General features: G+C 58.5%; 2 protein-coding genes across 3 annotated transcripts in view; both read right to left on the bottom strand.

Annotated features, from left to right (window-relative positions):
- LOC123353494 (voltage-dependent P/Q-type calcium channel subunit alpha-1A-like) overlaps positions 1-12,074 on the bottom strand; it is an 81,231-nt gene extending 69,157 nt beyond the window's left edge. For both annotated transcript variants that reach the window (XM_044994597.1, XM_044994598.1), the window contains exons 1-7: positions 11,980-12,074; positions 11,421-11,488; positions 10,653-10,759; positions 7,859-8,704; positions 6,708-7,165; positions 3,107-3,245; positions 1,568-1,697 (exon numbers count right to left, since the gene is read on the bottom strand). In XM_044994597.1, the coding sequence (XP_044850532.1) occupies positions 1,568-1,697; positions 3,107-3,245; positions 6,708-7,165; positions 7,859-8,704; positions 10,653-10,759; positions 11,421-11,488; positions 11,980-12,073 (1,842 nt within the window). In that variant the 5' untranslated portion in view covers position 12,074. The remainder of the gene's footprint in view (positions 1-1,567; positions 1,698-3,106; positions 3,246-6,707; positions 7,166-7,858; positions 8,705-10,652; positions 10,760-11,420; positions 11,489-11,979) is intronic.
- A 187-nt stretch (positions 12,075-12,261) lies between these two features.
- Positions 12,262-27,623, bottom strand: part of LOC123353841 (voltage-dependent P/Q-type calcium channel subunit alpha-1A-like) — a 29,905-nt gene continuing 14,543 nt past the window's right edge. The window contains exons 3-13 of the mRNA XM_044995257.1: positions 26,758-26,910; positions 24,665-24,852; positions 18,850-18,953; positions 18,011-18,126; positions 17,079-17,135; positions 16,566-16,658; positions 15,063-15,272; positions 14,338-14,450; positions 13,671-13,783; positions 12,968-13,099; positions 12,262-12,644 (exon numbers count right to left, since the gene is read on the bottom strand). Of these exons, the coding sequence (XP_044851192.1) occupies positions 12,500-12,644; positions 12,968-13,099; positions 13,671-13,783; positions 14,338-14,450; positions 15,063-15,272; positions 16,566-16,658; positions 17,079-17,135; positions 18,011-18,126; positions 18,850-18,953; positions 24,665-24,852; positions 26,758-26,910 (1,424 nt within the window). The 3' untranslated portion in view covers positions 12,262-12,499. The remainder of the gene's footprint in view (positions 12,645-12,967; positions 13,100-13,670; positions 13,784-14,337; positions 14,451-15,062; positions 15,273-16,565; positions 16,659-17,078; positions 17,136-18,010; positions 18,127-18,849; positions 18,954-24,664; positions 24,853-26,757; positions 26,911-27,623) is intronic.

The raw sequence follows: 27,623 nt of genomic DNA, 5'->3' as shown, positions 1-27,623 counted from the left end.
GCGGGTGCTAACAGCTGCACCTTCTGTGCTGGGCTCCAATGCCGGGGGGGTGGCACCGGGCGGCCTGCTTCCTGTTCACTCCCCAGGTGCTGTCTTTCTTGCTTTCAGTGTCAGTTCAGCCCTGCGGAAAGTTGCCAGTTTGGCATCCCTAGAGATTGGAGGGCACAGCCTGTGGGGCAGTAGGAGCTCCCCCTATATGTCACTACCACCAATATGCCTCAGCCATGCTGCAAAGATCCCTTGTTAGGGGGGTTAATATAAGAACGGCCAGACTGGGTCAGACCAAAGGTCCATCCACCCCAGTATCCTGTCTAACGTCAGTGGCCAATGCCAGGTGCCCCAGAAGGAGTGAACCTAACAGGCAATGATCGAGTGATCTTTCTCCTGCCATCCATCTCCATCCTCTGACAAACAGAGGCTAGGGACACCATCCCTTACCCAGCCTGGCTAATAGCCATTTATGGACTTAACCTCCATGAATTTATCCAGTTCTCTTTTAAACTCTCTTTTAAACTCTCTTTTAGTCCCAGCCTTCACAACCTCCTCAGGCAGGGAGTTCCACAGGTTGACTGTGCGCTGCGTGAAGGAGAACTTCCTTTTATTTGTTTTAAACCTGCTGCCCATTAATTTCATTTGGTGGCCCCTAGTTCTTGTATTATGGGAACAAGTAAATAACTTTTCCTTATTTACTTTCTCCACATCACTCATGATTTTATAGACCTCTATCATATCCCCCCCCAGTCTCCTCTTTTCCAAGCTGAAAAGTCCCAGCCTCTTTAATCTCTCTTCATATGGGACCCTCTCCAAACCCCTAATCATTTTAGTTGCCCTTCTCTGAACCTTTTCTAGTGCCAGTGTATCTTTTTTGAGATGAGGAGACCACATCTGTACACAGTATTCGAGATGTGGGCGTACCATCGATTTATATAAGGGCAATAAGATACTCTCCGTCTTATTCTCTATTCCCTTTTTAATGATTCCTAACACCCTGTTTGCTTTTTTGACCACCTCTGCAGACTGCGTGGACGTCTTCAGAGAACTGTCCACGATGACGCCAAGATCTTTTTCCTGATTCGTTGTAGCTAAATTAGCCCCCATCATATTGTACGTATAGTTGGGGTTATTTTTTCCAATGTGCGTTACTTTACATTTATCCACATTACATTTAATTTGCCATTTTGTTGCCCAATCACTTAGTTTTGTGAGATCTTTTTAAAGTTCTTCACAGTCTGCTTTGGTCTTAACTATCTTGAGCAGTTTAGTATCATCTGCAAACTTTGCCACCTCACTTTTTACCCCTTTCTCCAGATCATTTATGAACAAGTTGAATAGGATTGGTCCTAGGACTGACCCCTGGCGGACACCACTAGTTACCCCTCTCCATTCTGAGAATTTACCATTTATTCCTACCCTTTGTTCCCTGTCTTTTAACCACTTCTCAATCCATGAAAAGACCTTCCCTTTTATCCCATGACATCCGAGAGAGGTTCTGACTGCATTACCTAGAAAGGCAGAAGCCCTCAGCCTCCGCGGGGCAGGGCGGGCTCGGCTCAGCAGCAGGACTTACATTGTTCCGGGTAGCATTGGGCTGCACGGGGTCCTCGGCGGCCAGCGCGATGCTGCTCATGGCGATCACCATCAGGATGCACATCTCAAAGTACCGCAGGTTCACGATGTAATGGCAGAGCCTGCGAAACCTGGGCCGGGCAAAGACGGCACATGGCACTCAGGGCCAGGGGCACCCAGACTGACTGTGTCCCCCCCCCCCCCCCGGAACAGACCAATGCACCCCTCTGGCCTGGTATCCCCCCCACCCTGGAGCAGACCAATGGGCCCCTCTAGGCTGATATCCACCCCCCACGCTGGAGCAGACCAATGCGCCCCTCTGGCCTGGTATCCCCCCCACCCTGGAGCAGACCAATGGGCCCCTCTGGCCTGGTATCCCCCCCACCCTGGAGCAGACCAATGGGCCCCTCTAGGCTGATATCCACCCCCCAAGCTGGAGCAGACCAATGCGCCCCTCTGGTCTGATATCCCCTTCACCCTGGAACAGACCAATGGGCCCCTCTGGCCTGGTATCCCCCCCCACCCTGAAGCAGACCAATATGCCTCTCTGGTCTGATATCCACCCCCCACCCTGGAGCAGACCAATGGGCCCCTCTGGCCTGGTATCCCCCCGACTCTGGAGCAGACCAATGGGCCCCTCTGGCCTGGTATCCCCCCGACTCTGGAGCAGACCAATGGGCCCCTCTGGCCTGGTATCCCCCCGACTCTGGAGCAGACCAATGGGCCCCTCTGGCCTGGTATCCCCCCCACCCTGGAGCAGACCAAATGCACCCCTCTGGCCTGGTATCCCCCCGACCCTGGAACAGACCAAATGCACCCCTCTGGCCTGGTATCCCCCCGACCCTGGAACAGACCAATGGGCCCCTCTGGCCTGGTATCCCCCCCACCCTGGAGCAGACCAAATGCACCCCTCTGGCCTGGTATCCCCCCCACCCTGGAGCAGACCAAATGCACCCCTCTGGCCTGGTATCCCCCCGACCCTGGAGCAGACCAATGGGCCCCTCTGGCCTGGTATCCCCCCGACCCTGGAGCAGACCAATGGGCCCCTCTGGCCTTGTATCCCCCCACCCTGGAGCAGACCAATGGGCCCCTCTGGCCTGGTATCCCCCCCACCCTGGAGCAGACCAAATGCACCCCTCTGGCCTGGTATCCCCCCGACCCTGGAGCAGACCAATGGGCCCCTCTGGCCTGGTATCCCCCCACCCTGGAGCAGACCAATGGGCCCCTCTGGGCCAGCAGTCCCCCCTCCTTGCCGCACCAGATCAGGATCACAGTTCACGAAGCCAATAGCTGACCCCCCGCCATGGTCAATAGTTGACGTTTCAGAGTAAGGAGCAAACCCCCACAAGGCACCTGGCCAGCTACGCCGCGCTGCCGGGGTCCTCCCACCCCCCAGGCCAGACTGAAGCAGGGAATTCAAACACAGGAGGGTCGGGTGCCCCTGGCCTCCTGCCCTCACTTAGGGGTGGGTGGTTCTGTTCCTGGCACGTGCCCACCGCCTGCCCGCTCCGTTCCCCGCCCCGGTGAGAGCCGTACTCACGGATTGGTGGTGGAGAGGATGAACATGGAGCTGTAGGGAACCATGGGCTTAGGCCCATTCTCCTCCTGCTCGCCATCCTCCTCCTCTTTCTTCTCTTCCTCCTTCTTTGGCAGTGGGTCCGGATTGGCGTTTTTATTCACTGCACAGGGGAGAAGGGCGAAGGGAAGGGAAGGGAAGCACCGACCTGGGACCCCGGAACCAGACACGGCACAGCCGCTGCCTTCCTGCCAGCCTACAGGGGAGCTAGCGTCATCCCTGCAGGCACAGGCAGGGAGACCCAGGCCTGGCAAGGGTCACCTGAGACTAGGGCTGCCGATGGGGAGCGTGGGTCTGGGGGCGCCCCCCCCCCCGGGCCCTGGTCTGCATCGCTCTTTAACACTAACGGCACGCTGCCTCCCGTGCGTGGGGCTAGGGTTAAGGCCAGAGAGCTCGCTAACCCTCCTTAAGGAGGGGAGCTCAGGTGAGTCACACACACAGAGCCTCGGACACACACACACACACACACAGAGCCTCGGGGACACATACACACACAGAGCCTTGGGGACGGACAGATGAACACACACACACATATACACACCCCTCAGGGAAACACACGCACACAGAGCCTCAGGGACGGACACACACACACACACACACACAAACAGGGGCTCGGGGATGGACACACACACACAGGCTCAGGACCAGACACACACACACACACACAGGCTCGGGGACAGACACACACACACAGAGCCTTGGGGACGGACGAACACACACACACACACACACACACACCTCGGGGACGGACACACACACACACACAGAGCCTCAGGGACAGGGACGGACACACACATACACAAACAGGGGCTCAGGGATGGACACGCACACACACAGCCTCAGGGACAGGGACGGACACACACGTACACACAAACAGGGGCTGGAGGATGGACACACACACACACAGGCTCGGGGACAGACACACAGGGTGTCTCCAAGGGGCACCCTCGTGGCGCTGTGGCTCCAAGCAGCAATACACGGTCAGAGTATCCCAGAGCTGAAGGCCAGAAGGGACCATCAGACCATCTCGCCTGCCCTGTATGGTCACTGCCATTGACCCAGAGACTCCAGCAGGACTAAAGAGACGTCACCGTGGTGGCCACAGGCAGAGGCCCGCAGAGCTGGAGACACTCCCAGTGCGTGAAGCCTCAGCAATGGCAGGGAAGTGATTAGGAGACCCGCCCAGAGGGCCCCAGCAAGTGCCCCACGCCCTATGCAGCAGAGGTAGGTGAACCCCCCACCCCCAAAGTCCCTGCCAATCTGACCTGGGGGAAACTCCTTCCCCACCCCAGATCGGGCAACTCTGAGCACGTGAGCCAGAGCCACAGCCCGACATCTAGACAGAGGATTCTCTGTGCCCTCTCGGCGCACCGACCCACCCAACCAGTGCCTGTCTCTGCCTATGGCTGAGCTCTGATCCCTTCAGGGCTGATTTGTCTCCTAGAGGCCATAGGCGCCGACTTCTGCTCGTGCCAGTGGGTGCTCGATCCCCCTCTGCCCTCGGCCCCACCCTAACTCCACCCCGCCCCACCCTGATTCCGACCCCTTCCCCAAAGTCCTCGTCCCAACTCCGCCCCCTCCTTGCCCTTATTCTGACTCCTTCCCCAAATCCCCGCCCCGGTCCCTCCTCCTCCTCCCCTGAACGCACCACGTTCCCGCTCCTCCTCCCCCTGAGCTTGCTATGCTGCCAAACAGCTGTTTGGCGGCAGCAAGTGCTGAGAGGCTGGCGGAGCAGGGACACAGCGCACTCAGGGGAGGAGGCCGAGGTGGGACTGGGGCAGCTTGGCTGCCGGTGGGTGCAGAGCACCCACTAATTTTTCCCATGGGTGCTCCAGGGCTGGAGCATCCACAGAGTCGGTGCCTATGCTAGAGGCCTCACCTGATGGACATGGGCTACTCCCCCCCTAAATTGGGACCAGCCCTGAATCTCAGGAGAGATGCCCCCACGGATCTCACTCCCACACATAAGAACAGCCAGACTGGGTCAGACCAAAGGTCCATCTAGCCCAGTATCCTGTCTTCCGACAGTGGCCAAAGCCAGGTGCCCCAGAGGGAATGAACAGAACAGGGAATCATCAAGTGATCCATCCCCTGTTGCCCATTCCCAGCTTCTGGCAAACAGAGGTGGGGACCCCATCCCTGCCCGTCCTGGCTAATAGCCATTGATGGGCCTATCCTCCGTGAACTTATCTAGTTCTTTTTTGAACCCTGTTATAGTCTTGGCCTTCACAACATCCTCTGGCAAGGAGTTCCACAGGTTGACTGTGTGTTGTGTGGAAAAATACTTCCTTGTGTTTGTTTTAAACCTGCTGCCTGTTAATTTCATTTGGTGACCCCTAGTTCTTGTGTTATGAGAAAGAGTAAATAACACTTCCCTGTTTACTTTCTCCACACGAGTCATGATTTTACAGACCTCTAGCATAACCCCCTTAGTCGTCTCTTTTCCAAGCTGAAAAGTCCCAGTCTTATTAATCTCTCCTCATACAGCAGCCAGTCCATCCCCCGAATCATTTTTGTTGCCCTTTTCTGAACCTTTTCCAAATCCAATATATCTTTTTTGAGACGGGGCGACCACATCTGCACGCAGTATTCAAGATGTGGGCGTCCCATGGATTTATATAGAGGCAATATGATATTTTCTGTCTTATTATCTCTCCCTTTCTTAATGATTCCCAACATTCTGATTGCTTTTTTGACTCCGCTGCACATTGAGTGGCTGTTTTCAGAGAACTCTCCACAGTGACTCCAAGATCTTTCTTGAGTGATAACAGCTAATTTAGACCCCATCATTTCATACGTATAGTTGGGATGATGTTTTCCAAGGTGCATCACTTTGCATTTATAAACACTGAATTTCATCTGCCATTGTGTTGCCCAGTCACCCAGATTTGTGAGATCCCTTTGTAGCTCTTCGCAGTCTGCCTGGGACTTAACTATCTTGAGTAGTTTTGTATCATCTGCAAATTTTGCCACCTCACTGTTTACCCCTTTTCCAGACCATTTATGAATGTTGACTAGGGCTGGGCCCAGTACAGACCCCTGGGGGACCCCACTATTTACCTCTCTCCATTCTGAAAACTGACCAGTTATTCCTGCCCTTTGTTTCCTGTCTTGTAACCAGTTTCCAATCCATGAGAGCAGCTTCCCTCTTATCCCATGACAGCTCACTTTGCTTGAGAGCCTTTGGTGAAGGACCTTGTCACAGGCTTTCTGAAAGTCTAAGTACACTGTATCCACTGGACCCCCCTTGTCCACATGCTTGTTGACCCCTCTCAAAGAATTCTAGTAGACTGGTGAGGCGTGATTTCCCTTTACAAAAACCATGTTGACTCTTCCCCAACAAATTATGTTCATCTCTGTGTCTGACAATTTTGTTCTTTATGTCTCACACGCTCTCCACTATGCTGGGGGCGGATCGCCCTCTGCCCCACGGCGCCTACGCTGGGGGCGGATCGCGCTCTGCCCCACGGCGCCTACGCTGGGGGCGGATCGCGCTCTGCCCCACGGCGCCTACGCTGGGGGCGGATCGCGCTCTGCCCCGGGGCTACCCCCATCCGGTGCCTACCTTGCACGACGGTGTTGTTGATGGGTGGTGTGAAGGTGGCTGGGATATCCACTGTGGTGTGCTCTGGCTTCTTGGCAGCCTTGGCTGGGTTGTTCTGGGTGCTGGGGTTGGTGACTATAAGGCTGTTCTCGGGGGTTTTCGGGGGCCCGGGCTGGGGCGGGTTGCTGGGTGCCTGGCGGTTGGCAGCATTCTGGGAGTTGGGGGGTGGCTGGCCCAGGGTGCCAGGAAGGTTGTGGGGTGCCCGGGTGGCCGTGCAGTTGGCATGGTGGCCCACCTTGGCTGGGCTCTGGAGGTGGCTGGCATTGTGGGGGGTTGAGGGCTCCGTGGTGGCTAGTTTGTTGTTCTTCATGTTGTCTATGTCCTCCGCCACCTGCGGCTCGTGGCGCCCCATGTCCTGCTGGATCGGCCGCGTGGTGGAGAGGTTCGGGCCGGGCACTGGGCTGGGGCCTTGGTTCTCTCTACGGCAGCAACCCAAAGGAAAAGAGGCAGATCAGAGCCAGGGAGTAGGAGGCCTCATCTCCCTTCTGACTAACTGCTGGCTCAGGTGATCAGGGAACGGGACATGGGACCTTCCCCTCTAGGGGCACCAGCCCCGATTTGGCCCCAGGGCGGTGGTGGGGCAGTGCTGGTCAACGACTGACAATCACCTCCATCTGGGATGGCTGTTCGCTGGCCCATATGGAACCAGGTCTTGGCTCTCGGCCCAGTTCCCAGAGGGACAAGTGTCAGGCGGCCGTGGCCAGGCAGACCCTGGTGCCTGTCTGAAACGCTCCCATCAGCAGAGAGGGGAAGGTGGAAGGCCTCGGGCTTGACAGCTGATACATCCCCCGCTGAGGGGGGAGGCAGCTGGCTCCACCCCTTGCTTCCCTTTTCCCAGCCCCCTGCTCCTTCCTTGGACCCGTTCTCCAGCCCCAGCCCTGTGCCCACCGCTGGCTGAGCGAGGGCCCTGCACTCTGAAGACAGGGGGCCCTGTCTCTGAAACAACCCCCCACCCCAATCTGGCTCCCCGTTTTCCCCACAGCACCCCTCCGCCATGGTGCAAAGCGAGGAGATCGGGATGCAGAGTTCCCAATTCCCCCAGCCTCATTGATCCCTAGCGGCTGTCGTGCCCGGGGGCCCTTCCACCCCACCGCCCAGGTGCCCCCACTCACTTCCTGCGCCGGTGCCGCCTCTCCCTGTCATCCCTCTTGCCGTCGGTGTCGTAGGTGGACTGCGCGGCGTGCCGGTGGCGCCGGCGTCTCTCCCCGTCGGGCTGCTCACCCTCCACGTCCCCGCGGGAGGGCCGGCTCCCTTCCCGGTGCCGCAGTCGCCGCTCCACCTTGCCGCCCTCGTCCCGGCTCCCGCCGCCCTCCTCTCCCATCCGGCGGTGGGCCCGGTGCCGCCGATGATCCCGCTCGCCCTCGGCCATCCGGGGTGACCCGCTGCGGCTCTCTTTGCTGCCCCCTTGCCGGTGGTGGTGCCTGCGGTGCGGGTCGACAGCTTTGATCCGCTCCGAGGCGCTGTCGCGGTAGCCCTGCTCCCGGCTGCTCTCATATCCCTGGCTGGGATAGTCCAGCTCCCGGTAGGTGCCGTCCTGGTTCAGATTGGTCTCCTTGCTCCCGCTGCGCTGCCGTCGGGCCTCAAGACCCTCTGCATCAGGCTGCTCGTAGCTGCGGGAGCTGCTGAACTCCCGCGAGCGCTCGTGGTAGCGGGCCTGCTTGCGCAGGAAATCCTCAGCCCGCTGCTGGCTGAAGCGCTGCTCCAGAGAGGGCTCGTTGGGCCGGGTCTTGTTGGTGTTGTTGTTGCGGTTCTCCTGAGGGTCAACCACCAGGGGCCGGTCCAGGTGGGTCTTGATGTCAGGCCGCATGGCCCGGGCATAGGTCACCTTCCATGGGTCCTCGGGGTCCATCTCATTGTACAGGGCTTCCCGGCTCGCCAGCAGGTTGTGCTTCCGCATCTCACTCGTTCTCTGTTCCCAGACAGACTTGGAGGATTTTTGGTTCTTCTGCTGCTCTTTCCTGAAGCCGAAACAGGGACAGATTCTTGAAACACCTTTAGAATTGAGCTGCTTTTCCTCTCCAACCACAGCCAGCGCTCCTGCCCCGCTCCCCACAGCGCCCCCTGCTGGGAGGGGCTGGGATCGGAGTAGCCAGGAGCTCCCCCCACAGCCAGTGCTCCTGCCCCACTCCCCACAGCGTCCCCTGCTGGGAGGGACTGGGATCGGAGTAGCCAGGAGCTCCCCCCACAGCCAGTGCTCCTGCCCCGCGCCCCACAGCGCCCCCTGCTGGGAGGGACTGGCACCGGAGTAGCCAGGATCTCCCCCCACAGCCAGTGCTCCTGCCCTGCTCCCCACAGCGCCCCCTGCTGGGAGGGGCTGGGATCGGAGTAGCCAGGAGCTCCCCACACAGCCAGTGCTCCTGCCCCACTCCCCACAGCGCCCCGTGCTGGGAGGGGCTGGGATCGGAGTAGCCAGGAGCTCCCCCCACAGCCAGTGCTCCTGCCCCACTCCCCACAGCGCCCACTTCTGGGGGAGACTGGCACTGGACTGGCCGCAAGCTCCCCCCACAGCCAGTGCTCCTGCCCCGCTCCCCACAGCGCCCCCTGCTGGGAGGGGCTGGGATCGGAGTAGCCAGGAGCTCCCCCCACAGCCAGCGCTCCTGCCCCGGTCCCCACAGCGCCCCCTGCTGGGAGGGGCTGGGACCAGAGAAGCCAGGCGCTCCCCCCACAGCCAGCGCTCCTGCCCTGCTCCCCACAGCGCCCCCTGCTCAGAGGGGCAGGGATCGGCGTAGCCAGGAGCTCCCCCCACAGCCAGCGCTCCTTCCCTGTGCCCCACAGCGCCCCCTGCTGGGGGAGACTGGCACTGGACTAGCCGCGAGCTCCCCCCACAGCCAGCGCTCCTGCCCCGCTCCCCACAGCGCCCCCTGCTGGGAGGGGCAGGGACCAGAGTAGTCAGGAGCTCCCCCCACAGCCAGCGCTCCTGCCCCGCGCCCCACAGCGCCCCCTGCTGGGAGGGGCTGGGACCATAGTAGTCAGGAGCTCCCCCCACAGCCAGCGCTCCTGCCCCGCGCCCCACAGCGCCCCCTGCTGGGAGGGGCTGGGATCGGAGTAGCCAGGAGCTCCCCCCACAGCCAGTGCTCCTGCCCCACTCCCCACAGCGTCCCCTGCTGGGAGGGACTGGGATCGGAGTAGCCAGGAGCTCCCCCCACAGCCAGTGCTCCTGCCCCGCGCCCCACAGCGCCCCCTGCTGGGAGGGACTGGCACCGGAGTAGCCAGGATCTCCCCCCACAGCCAGTGCTCCTGCCCCGCGCCCCACAGCGCCCCCTGCTGGGAGGGGCTGGGACCAGAGTAGTCAGGAGCTCCCGCCACAGCCAGCGCTCCTGCCCCGCGCCCCACAGCGCCCCCTGCTGGGAGGGGCTGGGACCATAGTAGTCAGGAGCTCCCCCCACAGCCAGCGCTCCTGCCCCGCGCCCCACAGCGCCCCCTGCTGGGAGGGGCTGGGATCGGAGTAGCCAGGAGCTCCCCCCACAGCCAGTGCTCCTGCCCCACTCCCCACAGCGTCCCCTGCTGGGAGGGACTGGGATCGGAGTAGCCAGGAGCTCCCCCCACAGCCAGTGCTCCTGCCCCGCGCCCCACAGCGCCCCCTGCTGGGAGGGACTGGCACCGGAGTAGCCAGGATCTCCCCCCACAGCCAGTGCTCCTGCCCCGCGCCCCACAGCGCCCCCTGCTGGGAGGGGCTGGGACCAGAGTAGTCAGGAGCTCCCGCCACAGCCAGCGCTCCTGCCCCGCTCCCCACAGCGCACTGCAGCCCCGAGCATTCCTTGTCTCTAGCTGTCCTGAGACCCGATCCTGCAACGTGAGCCGATGCCGAGGCTCAGCAGCCCGTGGTCAGACACAGCGTCATGGAACAAGAGAGCCTGGGCTCCGGTACGTGCCCTGGCCGCCGGTGTCGCTACCTACGGCACTTACACCGCTATAGACATGCTGGCTGCAGACAGGGGGCTCACTTCTGCCACCTCCTTGGCTTTCTGTAGTGCAAGTTTTTGGTTGGCCACCTCCTCCTCCTCTTGTTCATCCTGACAGGCACAGACACGGGTGAGCATTAGCGGGGCTGGATCCCCATCAACCCCGCCCTGATTCCTGGCCCCTTTGGCGTGTAACTCACCCCGCCTGGTGCGGCGGCTCTGTCCCCTCTAGAGGGGGATGAGGCCACACAGGGGGTGACAAGCCTGCTGCCGGCTTGGCAAACAGCTCAGGCATAGGTGCTGACTCTGTGGGTGGAGCACCCGTGGGGAAAAAAGGGTGAGTGCTGAGCACCCTATCAGCGCCTCCCCCTCCCTCCCCACGCCTCCTGCCGCGGATCAGCTGGCATGCGGGAGGCTCTGGAGGAGGGGGGAGAACCGAGGGCGGGGCGGGAGGAGGTGGGGGGGGCTTGGGGGAAGGGGTGGAGCAGGGGCAAGGCCTAGGGGGGAGCAGGGGTCTAGCACCCCCCGGGAAAGGACAAAGTCGGTGCCTGTGAGCTCAGGAGACTCATGCTCCAAGAGCCAGGGTGATACGTGCAGCCCCCAGCCGGGAGTGGCCGCCAGGCCAGGATGCCCATCCTCCCGCTCCACTCGAGCTAAGGGAGAATTCAGGAGCCCAAGGCCAGACCTCAGACCTCTGAGACCTCAGGGCTCCTGAACCCCGCACTCCCCGATCACCCTGCCCTGCCAGGCGGGCCAGGGAAGCAGCTCCCACCTTGGTGAGCTCCTGGGCGTTAGCCAGGTTATCCACAGCGATAGCCAAAAACACGTTCAGCAGGGTATCTGGTCACCCAGTCAAGGCAGAGCCACCAGCCGCTCCAGCTCCAAACGCCTCGGAGGCCAAGGGCAGCCATCCTCGCCCCAGCTCAAGCCACACCTGGCTTTCAGCATATTCCCAGGGCTACCTCAGCGTGGGGGGCATGGGCTGTGATGCACATGCAGCGCTTGCTTGGGCCCGCAGCACCTGGGGTTTCCAACCACGTACTGGCCCAGCGTACCAAGGGCTGGTTTCACGGCTCCAGGCTCAGAATCGCGCTCTCCCTTTGCCTATCGAGGCAGCTGGCCATTTCTAACGCACCCACCACGGGGGCATCGGAGCCCACGAAGAACACCACTCCAGAGGCAGAACCGGGAACAGAACCCAGGAGTCCTGGCTCCCAGCCCCTCCTGCTCTAAGCACTAGACCCCGCTCCCCTCCCAGAGCTGGGGTTTGATTCCCACTAGAGCCTCCCGCCTGATTTCTTTCTCTCTTGGAGCCACCAGGCAAAGGATACAGTTACCAAACAGGGTCAGAACAATGAAATAGACCGAGTACACCATCCCCTGATGGACTCCGCCCTGAGATTTGATACCATCGTACATTACCATGTTCCAGTCTTCACCAGTCAAGATCTGAAAGGGAAAAGAACAAGGCACCACAGGAGGCAGAGAATCCTTTCAGGCAGGGCTCAGGGGCACATGCCACCCCCCATGACCAACACTGAGATGGGAAGACAAGTCTCCAACCCTCTCTGAGCCCCGGTGAACATTGCACCTCCCAAATGGGGGCGGGTGGGGGAGTGGGTCCAGTCTGGTTTTGCTGGGCGGCTTACTGGACATCTCGGCAATGGGGCCTGGGAACTTTCTTGGCCTGTCATGAAAATAGTGGGGCATCTTTAACGCAGGGTGGTTCCTCCCAAAGGGTTCAGCAGGCATCTGAGTTCAGTGGGTGCCCACAAGAAAACAAAGGGTTTTTAACACAGTGAACGACAATCACTTCCCCTTTGTGGGTGTCCTTCCGAAGGGCCTTTCCCCTCAGTTCATGCAGTGATGCCTCTTCCTGTTTCCCTTCCCAGTGGGACACTGACCGAGCACTGGAGCCTGTACCTGAAATACTGTCATTATTGCTGCTGGGAAAGTGTCGAAGTTGGTGGAAGGGGTCCCATCGTCAAAATTGAACCTGCGCAGGGGAAACACCAAACCAACACACACAGGCACGTTACTCACACACGCCCTTGTCTGCCTGCCAGGTCAGAGGGAAAAGCTTTAGCCAGGACGTTTAGCCTTTCCCAGCGGATGGGCTGTAGGAGAGTGGGGCAGAACTGCTGGCTGCAGGAGGAGCTCCCAGCTACTGCAGTCCCACCTCTCTCTGCAGGAGGCGATGCAGGAGCACTGGCTGTAACCAGCTCTCTAGTATTCCAGGCCCAGAGCTTGATGGGATCTTGGGAAGGCAGCAGGTTGGCAGAGGGCTTGGCTCGGAGGGCCCCCCCCCCGATTACTCACTGGCCCCCAAAGAGCTGCATCCCCAGAAGGGCAAAGACGACGATGAAGAGGAAGAGGAGGAACAGCAAGCTGATGATGGACTTCATGGAGTTCAGGAGAGACACCACCAGGTTCCGCAGGGAAGCCCAGTACCTGTGGAGAGAGACCAAAGGAACCACAGGTGAGCGAACGGCTGGGTGATGGCAGGCAAGTGCACACGTATCGGTGGGCAGGTGCACACGTGTGACTGGGTGCTTGTGTCTGTGGCCGTGTTATTTGCCGGCTGCATGAGACAAACCCAAATGTGCCTTTAGAGGTTTATACGTCATGGCACAGCCTAGGGCTCACAGTTAATGGTGAACACCAACAAAGGGACACACAAACACTACACACACACACACACACACACACGCACTCAAGCATACACACACGGTAACTTAGGGTTGCCAACGTTGTATTTAAAAAATAAGAGACTGTTTTCTTAGCACCCCTGCCCCACCCCTCCTCCCAATATTATTATCATTAATAATAAGCAGTACTCAGGGGGGTGGGGGGTATTTCTTGCTGCTTTTTGCAGCACTCAGCAACTCCCAATCTTGTACAGAAATGAAAAAACAAGGGACTTCCCTTGTAATAAGGGACTGTTGGCAATCCTAAGCGTGCCACACACACACACACACACACACACACGTGTTTTAGGGACACTGGAAGCAAGAGAACTTACTTTGTGATTTTGAAAATACGCAATAACCTGAGAGCTCGTAACACGCTGATTCCAAAGGATGTTCCAGGCTTCATGACAGCCCAGATCACCTCAAAGATGCTCCCTATGATAACCTGCCAGAAAGCAAAGGAGCATATTAGTGGCCTACAAAAATCTCTGGGCCTTGGCTGCGCAGGGATCCTTGGCGCTGACGCCCGCCGGGGCTGACAGCATGCTCAGGACAGGCTGCGTGTTCACACACATGCACTCCAACACCCGTACCCAAGGGCACGCACATGATCACAGGCACATGTGCGCACCCCCCTGCCAGTGCTCACCTCTGTGCATGCACTCCCACCCTGCCCCCCCATACCCACCCGTTAGCATGTACAAAAGCACACAGACACTTACAGACACACTCCTGCCTCCAACCCCATGCAGGCATAAATCCACAGTAACTCCACAAGCCCAGATTCTGATCACAGCTGCACTGCTGTAAATCCCGATTGACTCCAGTGAAGTCGACTTCAAGGGAGTTACTTTGAATTTACACGGGTGTAACAAATCACAGAACCCAATAGAGATACTCCAGATTTAAACCAGTGCAACTGAAACCAGAATACTGCCTGATGGAGCGGCTCCTGGTTGAACGAGTGCAAGCGAGCCCAGGCCCCGTGGGCAGACTTACGGCGCAGTCGAAGCAGTTGAAGGAGGAATGAAAGTAAGGCCGCGTTCCGAGCCCATACATTTTTATAAACATTTCGGACATAAAGAGTCCTAAGAAAATGAATTCTGCATAGTCTGTGAGAGAGAGAGAGAGAGAGAGAGATGGCTCAGACCTGCCCAGATCTCCCTGCCAGCTCCCTCCTACCCTGCTGCTCTCTCCACTAAGAGAAACCCAGAAATTAAACTGCCCATTGAATGACACACTAATAATCTCTTCCATTCCTAGAGCGCCCTCACCACGAAGGATCACAGAGGGCTTTGCCATCTGATAGACACTCACACAGGGAGACTGTCTGTCCCCACCAAAATCCTCTGGTGCAGGGGGTGTGGCAGCTGTTTAGCAGCTATCCGTAGTAGGGATGCCTCCCCCAGTGGTGAAATGCAGCCACCCGTAGGGCTGGGGTGCACCAGGAGTTAAACAGCCGTGCCATCAAGGAACGGGAAGAGGGGAGGGATAGCTCAGTGGTTTGAGCATTGGCCTGCTAAACCCAAGGTTGTGAGCTCAATCCTTGAGGGGGCCATTTAGGGATCTGGGGCAAAAATCTGTCTGGGGAGTGGTCTGCTTTGAGCAGAGGGTTGGACTAGATACCTCCTGAGGTCCCTTCAACCCTGAGACTCTATGACTCCTCCATCCGAGGGAATGTGAGAGAGAAAGAAGTATGTGCTCAGGCCGGTGGCCATACTCACAGAGGAAGTCAGATAGCCAATCTGGCTGGCTGTAGTGTACTATAGCAACACACAATGTGTTGAGTGCTACCAGACTGAGGACTGTCCAGTAAAAGGCCTGAGTTTTGACCATTCGGCGGATATAGAAACGCATCCTCCTCTCCCTTTTGTGAAAAAAGGTGGAGTTTTCCAGCTTGGCACTTTTGATGCTGGCTCGAGCAAAGGGTGAACCTGCAGAGGGAAGAGAGGAAGGTTGGGAGCAGCCCCCCGGGCAAAGACCCCAACGTGGCTGGCATAGGTGTTAGAGGGAGCAGTTCACTGGGTCTCCTGACTCTCCACCAGCTCCCCGGTTGAGTAACATGGCACCCGGGCCCAGGATCTCCGTGCACTTACTGGGGTCAGCCTCCTAACCCCTCTGCAGGCCAGCGAGAGAAGGACCCTGCATCCAAATGAAACTGCAGTGGGACCCAAGGACCTCCGGATGCCAGCTGGCAGAGGGCCCAGGAGTATACAGGGGCACAGGGATCCCTGGGTGCACCCAAAAGGGGTCAGGTAAGGTCGCTACTGAAAGCCTGCGTCACGCTCCTCCTCAATCTTTGCAAGAGGTACTTATGGAGAATACTCAGGGAGCGATGCGTAAATGCTAAAACTGATCTTCCCTTGGTTTGTGAGTTAAGGCAGGTCACCAAAAGGTGGCCCACATGCGCCTGTCAGGCGGGGGAAGGAGCTGCTTCTCCCTCTAGCCGGGCATGTGCAAACTGCAAATTGTCTGGTACACAATAGACGCCCATTTACAGTCTGAGCAAAACACAAATTAACAGATTACGGGGGCTGGAGGAAAATACAAACCAGCAGGAGTTTACGGGTAAGACAATGAACTTCTGAAGCTAGGTGAACTCCCAGTTATTCCTTTAACTGGTGAGAACAGTTGGTGGGTGGGCTTGGATCTTAGGAGAACGGGTCTCAACCAAACTGGTTGAAAACACTGGGGACAGAACTTGGGGTATCATGTAGGAAACAGGGGAGTGCCCTGCCCGTTAAGGTTAGTCTCTAGAAAGTGTGTTATGATTTGGTTTTATATATAACCATTTGTTTCCGATATTCTTACTCACTATCACGTCAATCTCTTCTTGTTTTCACTGTCTATCTCAAAGTGTGTTCAGCTAAGTGGTGATCCTGAGCAGAACCTATTAAGCTGGTGCGTCCAACTCCTTTGGGAACAGCCAGTCTCAGAGTTGTGGGAGTGTTCAGTGGAACAGGGGCGCTCGGAGGACCTGGGGTCAGGGAATGCCTATCGCTAACCTGTACAGACAGAGCGAGGCCTGGGGAGCGGTGCCCGTGCCGCCAGAGGCTGATGATTTCAGGGAGCTGGTCCATAGCAGGCACAGATATGATTCCTTAACACTAAGCACAAGTGGGGGTGAGGTGACTCAGCCCTGGGAAGCATCACAGCGGCTGACAGGTTTTGTCCTTCCCAGCATCACACGGTGCCCCCCGTGGCCACGCACAAGGCTGCGGACCTACCCACTGAGGAGATGTCGGCCAGCTGATCGTCTGCTTCCTCCGGGTTCAGCAGGTCTGTCTTGCTCTTCTTGATGGTGGCTCTCCGCAGAGCTCCAACAATAGGAACATGGCAAGAGAAACAGACATTATCCTTTGGGTTTCCCAGTCGGACTCTGTTCAGCGCCCCAGCTGGAAGGGGCTGGAGTAGCCAGGGGCTCCCCCTCGGTGATCCTGCCCTGCTCCCAGCAACACCCCTTTCGGAGAGGAGCTGGAGAAGCCGGGAGCTCCCCATACAGCCAGTGCTCCTGCCCTGCTCCCCACAGTGCCTCCTGCTGGACTAGGCTGCACCAGAATTTCTCTACTATTTTTCTATCTACAGAACTTTTTGGATCATGGAGAGATGAACAAAACCTGTTTACACAGAGCCCTCAAGCCGGCCCCCTGGACAGCCCACTGTTACTGCAGCTGTGGCCAGAAGTCCCAGGGGAGCCGCTATTTCTCCAGCCACTCGGGGTTCAGGGACACGCAGCTTACCATCAAACGGGAGCCTCTGCTCCTCCTCCGTCTCATCCTCCGCTAGGATCACTTCTTCTGAGGGAAAAGAACTGGGAATTAATCTAGGCAACAACACGCCCCTGGAATTCTGGGGAAACCATCTCAAGCTGTGCTGGGCTGGGGCCGGGCTGGGGCCGCTACAGTCGAGGGCCGGAGCGAAGGGCATCTACGTTACCACATTTCAGGGGAGAGGGGGGCCCATGGTCCAATGCAGAAATCAGCCCCATGGCCAAAGGGCCCCTACTACGGGGCACCTCTCCCCGGGGCACGTAGGAGGCAGCGTGCTGGCTGGAAGGCCCTAGGGAGGGGGAGGCAGACAGGAATGCCACGGGAAGGAGGAGGGCTGGGGTGGAAAGGAGTGACTGGGAATATGGAAAGAGGTGTGGGGTCCGCATCATTCACTTCAGCCCCACCAGGACACCCATCCCTACCCCTAGCCGCTGGTCAGTGACCCCAGAACCCTGCCCTGGAGAGGCCAGAGGGGAAGAGCAGACGATGCTTCATCAAAGATCAGAGCCAGGGGAATTATTCGCTCAGATTCCGGGGTTCCCTGCGGCGCGGCCTGGCAGGCTGGGTTCATCGAAAGGTTTCGGGCAGATCTTGGTGTTCCACATGCCAGCCTTAGGCCCAGCCCCAGAGATGTGTTCAGGTGCCTCACTCCCATTGATTCAAAGGTGCTGCAGAACCTTTGGTGATCTGGGCCTGTGAGCCCCTGGGTGTGTTGGCAGCTCAAAGTGAAAGCCAGGGCAAGGGATGGGAACCGACCCGACACACGCTTCCCAGAGTCAGGGAAATAGCACCTGCCATTGCTGGGCAGGGACTTGCCCGGGGTCCCCCAGTGCATCGCAGCTAAGAACTAGAGCATGCTCTCCCCATCCCCGGCCGGCGCTGTGGCAGGAAGGAGTCCTCACCCGCTTTGGAGATCCACTCCATGTAGCCGTTGAGCTCCCTCTCAATCTGCTGCTGCCGTCTCAGCTTGAGAAACGCCCGCCGGTTTTCCACCCGCTCTCTTTCCTTGGCAAACTCCCTGCAGGCATCAAAACAGCCAAACTGTCTGCCAGGCTGCCCTGCACATGTCTGAGCAGGTGGGTATCACGAGGAGGGGGCAGACTGCACCTCCTCCCCCAAGAATGTGCCATTCAGGGCACCCTGTGTGTGTGTGTACATGTGTGAGAAGGGTGTGTACATGTGTCTGGTATGTGACCAGTGTCCGTCTATGCAGCGTGTGCGCACCGTGTAAGGGGTGCCCATGTGTGCGCCCATGTACCTACATGGACTGTAGGGGGTGTACACACAGTGTGTGCGTGAGACATGCACACCTACACGTGTGTCCGTGTGCCCACGTCTCTGGGTGAAAGGCGGGTGAGCAGCATGGCTGTGGGTGCAGGGCGTGTGCCCGGGAATCCAACAGCAGCAATGGCAAAGGCCTCCTGGGTTTGCTGTGACCCCTTCCCGGAGGATCGCACCTAGGACGTCTCCTCTGCAGACGTCCCAGCTCTTTACAAGGTGGGTCAGAGTCACTCTCCCCACTTCACAGGTGGGGTAACTGAGGCACAGAGCACAGAAGTGACTTGCCTAAGCTACTGCAGCAAGTCAGTGGCAGAACCTAGGAAACCCGACTTCCAGGCTTCCCCACTCTACCCGCCAGAGCCCACTCCCCTCCAGCCCCAGGCCCGATTCCCCACATCGCCCCCAGGGCCCCTGGGAGTCGGTGGGGGAGGCAGCCCAGGGCAGGGGGCCGCGCACTTACCCAGACAGCACCCCCAGCACAAGGTTCAGCATAAAAAAGGAGCCAATGATGATGAGGGGGATGAAGTACAGCCAGTTCCAAGTGTTCCCTGAGGCATCGTTGCTCTGGGAGAGAAGGGAGTGACTCAGCCAGGGCGGGCTGCCAGGGCCAGGCTGTTCCTTCCCTCCGAGGAGGGGCCGGCGACCACGGCCCCCAGGCAGCCGGCCGGCTCAGCAGGCCCACTCCTAGCCCCCTTCCGAGAGAGCTGAGCCTGCTGCTGCCCGGCCCCTGCTAGGCTTAGGGTGACCGTACTTCCCCACCTGGGGCTAGCCTGAAGCCCCTCCCCCTGGCCGAGCTGGCATCAGCCACTGGCCTGAACCCCTCCCCCATGCGGGGCTGGCCCGAGCCCCATGCTGCTCACCCCCAGGCCCCCACGGGCCATCCCGCAATGCTCACCCCCCTCGGCTCGCGTCACCCAGCTGCTACGCCCGCCCCTCGCCCACGCAGGGCTGGCCTGGCTGGAACCCTCGCCCAAGCTGTCACCCCCTGCACGTTCCTCCAGCCTCTGCCAGGGGGCGCACGCCACTTTTTTTGGCAAAACTGGGCATCGGTTGGCAAGAGCAAATGGGACAAACGCCAAGTTTTGCCAAAAAGTTGGGACAGGGCTTAAGGAAAGGGACCGTCTCAGCCAAAATGGGACGTCTGGTCCCCAGTGGGGTTAGCACAAACAGCCCCCGCCCCCACCAGCAGCCACAGACAGAACAGGCCACGGGGACTGATTACCTGTCTTGCTCCTCAGGCTGGGGCACCCTGGCAGGGGACGGGGGGAACACGCCCCAGCTGATGTCCCGATGCGCCTCCCAGAGCCAGGGCTAGAACCCAGGGTCCTGAGTCCTGACTCTCAGAGCCCTGCTCTACCTGCTAGGTTACACTCCTCCCACCAACACCGGCTTGCAAACAAATCACAGGCCACTCTGCCGGCTCCCTCCCACAGCCACTGCCCCGAGGAGCTCAGAGTGAACCTGTGCCTTGAAAGCCGACATTAGCAGCAGGTCACGGCTTTGCTCCAGGGATGGTGCTAATGGACCCTTCTCCCGACTGGCTTCTTTGTCCTCCCCTCTGTGGTGCCGGGGCTGGAGGGGCAGGAGAGGGGATGGGGCACTTTACGAGCCTCCGCTCCGCGAGCTGCTAAAGATTCCTTGTCCCCATTTCTCGCTGCTAAATGTAGGCCAAGGAACAAAGCGAGCGGCAGTCTCCCGGCTGCTCAGTCTAACGAGGGCCCAGAGCGCAGCAGAGGGGGTCTGGTGACAGTGGTGCCTGGGGAGCATGTGAAGGGGCCTCAGGGCCTCTACAGAGACTCTGCCAGGCCCACAATCTCCCTGTAACTGCAGGGGGCCGAGTCAGCAAGCCCCGAGTTAGGGCAGCTTCTCCACTCCCATCCTGAAGGGACCTGAATTCCGCAAGGTGCTGGTGTCCTGCCGGATGGCCAGGGTGACTCGGGACCTGCGCTAGGAGCGGGGGCTGACAGACGCACTCGGGCTGGCTCTTACTGAGTACAGCAGCCATGGTAGCACGGGCAGCGGCAGCAGGAGCCAGCTGCCCCGAGCACAAACCCACTGGTGGGCACATACTTGGGGCAGCAAGCGCGTGCCCCTGCAGCCCACGTTGCCACAGTCACGTTCCTAGTGCGCTATCTGCACAAGAGGCAGCAGGAGTACGTCTATATGAGCTGGGGATCACACCCCCGTCACACCCCAAGCCCTCTGAGCCCTCCTGCCCCCAGGCACTGCTTCCTGATTCAGCTGGCAATTTAGCTCCCACTCAGAGGCAGACTGCCATTGCCTCTTGCCAATGGTTCGGCTGGTTCAGTGTCTATTCCCCGCCCCCCTTAGACTGTAAAACAACAACAGAATCCTCTGTGCTGAAATGCAGCTGTCTCTGGGGGTGCAACAGCTGCTTTGCAGCCAACGTCAGCCCCACGGCACAGTTTGGGATGGGGCAGCAGGCGCTGGATGGTGGTAAGACAATTGTACGTGATGCAGACGTTTTCTGCTCTCCTCCTTTGCAAGAGGTTGGAAAGAAATGACTCGCTGGTTAATTATCCAGGGCTCCTTTCAAATCTAGCACAAAAGGCACGTGAGGAAGACGAAAAGGAGCGGGGTTAAGAGGAAGCAATTACCCACGAGGCCGGGAGTTCGTGGGATGGTCCCGAGCGATTGGGTTGTCGGTGACAGAATGCGTCATAAGGGCTTGTTCCACCGCGGGATTGGCTCAAGTGAACCCCCCGCTCACGCTGCTGGACCATGGCGGGTTCTGGGTCTCAGGCACCCCATGATGGGTTGTTTTATCCCCTAATCACAGGGGCAAACGCATCAGTGCAGAGCTGATGGGGAAGTTGCATTTACTCCTATGACCGTTGCTCTATCAGCCACATGAGCTGGCTTGCAGGCATCTGGGTCATTGCCGTGAAGCAGAAGGTGGGCTGGAGGCTTGTGAGATTTTAATTAAGGTGCATCATCACCCAAGGGCCTTGAATGGTAAAGTAATTAATGAACCCACCTGCGGGGGAGGTAAGTGGAGACCATACCCAATATGGGGAAACTGAGGCACAAAGCACAGCAGGGTGATTTTCCCAATACCCCAGGGGAAGTCTGTGCTCAGGATAGAAGCCAGGAGAGCTCGCTGGAGCAATCACTCATTAACTCTCCCCTCCGGAGAATGTCCACAGCATCTTCCCTCCCATGTTCATGCCCCTATCGCTGTGGGGGAACCCAGCTTTGGGGGTGAGAGAGGACATAGGAACGCAGCTGCCAAGAACTGGGCTCAGACCCACTGAACTAATTTCACCTCGGGACCAATGGTAGCGCACCTCAGTCACTGGTGAATGGAGCTGAATTCAAACCAAGGCCCCAATATCCCATCCCCCAGCTTCCTGGGCGCTAGATTGGAGCTGCACCATCTAGCTGGGAAAGGCCTTGTGAACCGTTCCCCAGCCCCCCAAGCCAGCCAGTCCCACTGCCATGGGGCCAGTTTGGAGGTGCCCCCCCCCCCGGAAGGGAAAGGCCCAGTGACACATTCCCTGCCTTCCTGAGCCAGCCTGTGCCCCTGCCCCAGGGCCAGCTTGGAACCAGGAGGGAAAAGGCTCCATAGTGGAACCTGGATGCGAATCCCACCCCCTGTGCACCTGCCCTCCCACATCCACAGCAGTCAGTGCACACCCACGTAAAGCCCTTGTCCGGAGGCCAGCATAGGTGCTGGCGCAGAGCCCCGCATGGGACTAGTCGTCAATCCTGCTCCCGCTAGTATGGCAGCGGGTCCTGCAGGATCCCCATCCTACTGCAGGGCTCCATTCTGGAGCTCCTCCTGCTCCCACCTGCAGCAGACTCCTATTGCTTCTGGAAGGTCAGCGCTCGCCAAGAGGCTGGCGCAAAGCAGATCCTAAACCGTCACCAGTTTGGAGGGGCTGACAGCGGCTGACTCACGGAGCAATGCTGGCTGCTACAAATCCACTTGGAAGCCTTCGGGGACTAGAGAGAGATGCAGGCGGCGCTGCTCCCGCTGCGGTGGGTCTGGGATACGAGGTCTCTCTCCTGCATTAGTGTGATTAGCTCATGGAACTAGGAATAATTTATGTTTACATTGCGCTTTCCATCCCCAAGTGCTTCATGGTCTCTAGAGAAGGATCTGCCACCCACCACCAAAATGCAGCTACCTCTGCGGGGGAGCACGGCAGCTGTTTAACAACCCACACCAACACCTCGTAGCAGTTTTTGGCAGAAAGCAAAGACGAATCCTGTGTCATGCACAGATTTCAAGGGAGGGTTTGGGGAGGCCGAATGGAATTTGAGCAGGACCCTGGGGCTAAGGCAGCTACTCTTGGGGACAGAGCCATGGGATTCCAGTGCTCTCACCGTAGTGTTTTATCCCAAAGGCAGATGCTGTGGCCTACAGCTTCCCTCCCAAACAAAGCATTGAGCTCAACAGCCCTTAATGGGCAGGAGAAGTGCCCCCTTCTGGATCACCAAGGCAATTTCCCGCTGCACCCTGGGTTTTCCTTCATGGTCTCCTCCCAGAACTAACTGGTCAGGTCACCATTCAAAGCACCTCTCGCCCTAAACTCAAGTTCCCACAGCCCGGCTACGTGCTAATGCACCACAGGGCTGTCCTTGCACACACCAGACATACTCAGACACCTACACACTTTAGCATTAACACACACAGACATAGTACAGCCATGCTGCCATAACCCAGCACTTACACAGTTGCAAATGAACACACCTACTTTTCCACAGTGCTCCCTTCACAGGTGCTCTCAACAGTCCTGCACTGCCACTCACACGCTCCAGGGCCATGCTCACTAATGAACTCACACTCAGCCACACTGGAACCCCCTCCAGTGCACCCCTCATGGCACGGGACAGCTCTGCAGTAATCGGTGCCTTTAGCCGAGCCCTACGGCCCAGGACTTTCTCCCCAGAGGCCCTTATCCTAGCAGCTCCCTACTGCCTCCCCTGCCAAGGAACTGCCTCCTTTCTACCCAGGCCAACCTGGCTCCCCGAGAGAGAATTCCCTGGAGCTCAGTTTGCTCAGCCCTTTTCAGGAGAGCCAGGTGTTCTCAGGTAACCCATCCCATTAGCCCCGCCCCCTCAGGCTGCTACGGCAACTAATTACGGCACAGGTAGGGCTGGTCTCCTTTGCCCTGAAAGGGCCTGTCACCCTCTGTCTCATTCACACACACGTCCCTGTCACCCTCCCCAGCAATCCAGCGCCCCCTGGCTGGGCATGTGAGAGGCCCCATCTGGCACCTTCTCCCCATATACCACCACCAGGCAGGCCCAGCTTCATCCCCTATTCTCCAACTGCCACGAGGCCGACGGGCTCCAGGCCAGGCACCGCTCTCTGTCTCCCCCCACCCTCCCATCTCTGTGGAGCACTTCAGCCTTCTCCCTGACTCAGCAGAACGCCCCAGCTCATTAATTCCGCACACATGGCCAGCCGCGTGCCTGGCCTCTTGGTAGTAAGGACCCCACTGCACTTTGGATCAGGGACAAAAATGCTGAGAGAGAAGCAGCCTGTCAGCATCCTGGAAGCAGGCTCCCCTTAGGCTGAGCACTGCTGCCTGGCCGCTTCATAACTGCAGTCCGGGAGAAGCCGCGAGCCTCCCTCTGGAGTCTGGACGCGTCAGCCACAAGATGCCTCTTGGTCCCAGCGCCGGGGCTGCTTGGGGGCTGGCTGCCTCGGGCTGATGGTTATCGGCCCACCTGAGAATGTGCCCCACTTGATTCAGCCAGGTCCGTTCTGGTCTCACTCACGTAACTCAGAGCTGAGAAACGGGTTGTTTTGGCCAAGAAGATTTGTGCCTCTCTCTAGGGGTTGCAGTGATTCTGCAGGGCAGGGGCAGGGGCAGGGCCAGGCAGGCACAGTAGGGCCAGTGTCCATATTTGGTGGATTCAATGGCCCTGCAGTATAGAGATGACACCTGTGCCAGGTGGGTGCAGTGACCCTGCAGTACAGAGTCAGTGTGGGTAGCAGGCAGATCAAAATGCTTTACAACCATTAATTAACAAACTCACCCTGTGAGATCATCACCCCCATTTTACAGATGGGAAAACTGAGGCACAGCAGGGCAGTGACTCCCCCATGGCCAAACGGTAAATCGGCTGCAGACTCAGGAAGAGAACACAACAGTCCTGATTCTCAGCGTTATGCTCAGACCGCTAAGCACAGCTTCTTTATCCACGTGACGAAAAGCGATCTATGCAGGGACCCCTCATGCATTTCCTGCCCTGCCCCCCAGATGCCAGGCAGTGAAGGCCTTAGAGCCCATATTACTCACATAATAAAGGAGTTCGGTCCACCCTTCCATGGTGATACACTGGAAGACAGTCAGCACAGCAAACAGGATGTTATCGAACTGCGTGATCCCGTAATTCGGGCCTTCCCAGTACTCACGGCATTCTGTCCCATTGGGGCACATGCGGGCTGGTTCTTCTGTCCCACATGGAACATCGACCTTGATTTCGCCTGCAGGGCGGGAAAAGAACAAGGACTGATACCCCGATGGCAGACGGGCAGCCCTGCAAGTCAGGTCACCCCATGGCTGGCGGGTAACCTCGCGTCAGATAGCTAATCCGAGCGCTGGTGGGTCACCCCACAGAAGCCAAGAGCTTCTCCCTACATGGCCCCTTGCGCTTGTCAAGAGCTGATGTAGTAACGCTACCAAGCCCTTCCCGAATCCTTTCGCTGGAAGACCCCGATGTGGGGCACAGGACTCGCGTGCCAAGAGAGAGCAGCTGACGTTCAGGAGCCTGGCATCCACGGAGCCCGCCTGGTCTCTAAAAGGAGGGGGAATGGACAGAACCCCTGTCTCCAGGTATCAGGAAGGAGCCCTGAACCTGCTCCTGCTGGAGTCAGTGGCAGCAGGACTGGGCCGTGCTCCACGGGGATGGGAGCCGTGGGGAAGGAGGCGTTGGGGTACCCGGTCATCCCCACACGTGCCATGCCATGCAGCCCTCCTGTGCACAGCACAGGCAAGCTCCCCGCTCAGGAGCCGAGCGTCAGGATCCCAGACACGCTCCCTCTCTGGAGGGGACTGGAGCCCCCACGCTCCAGACCCTTCCCCTCCTATTTCTCTCACCCTCGGCACAGGGTGACCAGATGTCCCAATTTTATAGGGACAGGCCTGATATTTGGGACTTTATCTTATATAGGCACCTATTACCCCCACCCCCCGTCCTGATTTTTCACACTTGCTGTCTGGTCACCCTACCTGAGCACCACAGCATCTGAACATCTTCAAGTCATCCCTTGACCTGCACCCACCACCCTGGGGGTGTTACCCCATTGCGCAGATGCGGAGCAGAGGCACAAATGACTTGCCCAGTTACACAGGGAGGCCAGGTTAAGCCAGGAACTGGACCCGGGTCTCCTGGGTCCTGGTCCAGCATCTCTTCTTCAACACCAAAGCAGGGAAGGGACAGTACCTCTCTACAGCCGTAGGGAGACCCCTCCTGGGACCCTGAGCTGAGCTCCAGCCCTGACTCCCAGACACCCTGTCCTGGCGCTGAGTGCTGGTTCCCTCCAAGGATTTGCAAATACAAACCCGAGCCACCTCTCTCGTGTCTGCTGGGAGAGTCAGACTGCCTGGCACCCTGCAGGTGCTTCCTCCGACCCCCTCTCCTTCCCTCCCCCAGCCCCCGTCTCGATGACATGGCCGCGTTGCAGGAATAGCTCTCCCTCAATTAACACCATCTCCGTCAGGGGAGACAAAGAATTAGGCCATTCCATATTGAGCGCAGGCCAGGGGCCCAGGGAGGAGCGGGAGAGAGAGAAGGAAAGAGAATAGTGGGGACGAGAGGCAGATTCCAGCCCCGCACCCTGAGACACTTGGCCAGGGAAGGTGCTGTCACTTGTTGGCTGGGCCGGTGCCAGCGGGGTTCATACCACCCTCTGTCACACACACAGGGACTGGGATTTTCCAGCTGAGGCTCTTCAAGCCCTTTACAGATGTTCCTTCATCTAGCCTTGATCCATGTCAACGTGACCTCCACACGGTAGAGGGGGAAACTGAGGCACGGAGAGGGGACGTGCCTTGCCTGAGGCCACACGCCAGGTCAGTGCCAATGCTTGGACTCGAACCCAGATGTCCTGGATCCTTGTTCGCTGCTCTAGTCCTTAGACCATTTTCCCTCTAAGAGTTGGGAGTAGAACCTCCAAGTCTCAAGCATCCTGCTCTATGCCCAACCCCTCCGAGAGCTGGGATTAGAACCCAGGTGTCCTAGCTCCCAGACCCCGACTAGACAAACATTCCTCCCTATGCGGAACCAGCATGCAAGGAAAGGGAGCTTGTGCTGGCCCCTTTCTGCCGCCTGACCGGCAATTCCCTGCGTCGCTCACCTACGGGACAGGGGATGCGGGCACTGGACTTACCTGTCACCGCGTCAAAGCAGGTGGTGTGAAATTTTCCCATATAAAATTCTAATCCTATGATTGCAAAAATAAGGATTGCAAAAAACAAGAGTAGGCCAATTTGTAGCAGAGGTATCATAGCCTTCATGATGGACTTCAGAACAACTTGTAAACCTGGGGCGGGAGAGAGGGAGACAGGCTGTCAGACGGCAGCTCCTACAGGACCCTGAGATTCGGGGGCCACGGAGCAGCGAGGAGAGAGTCCCTCACTGCACAGCTGTGTGGGGACCACACCAAAGATCCTGTGCTCAGCTCTGAGCACCCAAACCAGGAGGGCAGGAGTCAGTTAGACTGGAAACTCTCTGGGCCAGGCTTATCCTTTTGTTCTGTATTCGTACAGCACAATGGAGGCGCTACCATAATATACCTAATAGACGTACCGCACCCAGCACAATGGGGTCCTCTCCATGACTAGGGCTCCTACACACTGTCACAAGGGGTCATCCCCTTCTAGGCAGCACTGGGGAGACACCTCCCCGCAAGTGGGGCCATTTGGTTCTGGACTCCTAGGTCCCTGACTAATGTTTGCAAACTGAGAAACCGGCAGCAGACACTCTCTGAACACACAAGGTCAGACCAGCTCTCCTAAAACCTTTCTCTGCAGCAGCTCCTGCCAGATCCCAGCTTCAGCATGAGAGTAGCAGGGCAGCCGCTGGGAACTGGGTCCCATTGGGGGATGACAGAGCCCAGGGCTGGGAGCAGGGTCCCATGGGGAGGTGACGGCCTGGGGTTAGGTGCTGGATGATCCCATGGGGAGGTGACAGGGCCCGGGGTTGGGTGCCAGATCCCATGGGGAGGTGACAGGGCCCGGGGTTGGGTGCCAGATC

Source organism: Mauremys mutica, chromosome 20 (genome assembly GCF_020497125.1).
Source record: "Mauremys mutica isolate MM-2020 ecotype Southern chromosome 20, ASM2049712v1, whole genome shotgun sequence".
Taxonomy (NCBI): Eukaryota; Metazoa; Chordata; order Testudines; family Geoemydidae; genus Mauremys; species Mauremys mutica.
The sequence above is the reverse complement of the archived record's forward strand: the minus strand, read 5'-3'. Positions and strand labels throughout refer to the sequence as shown.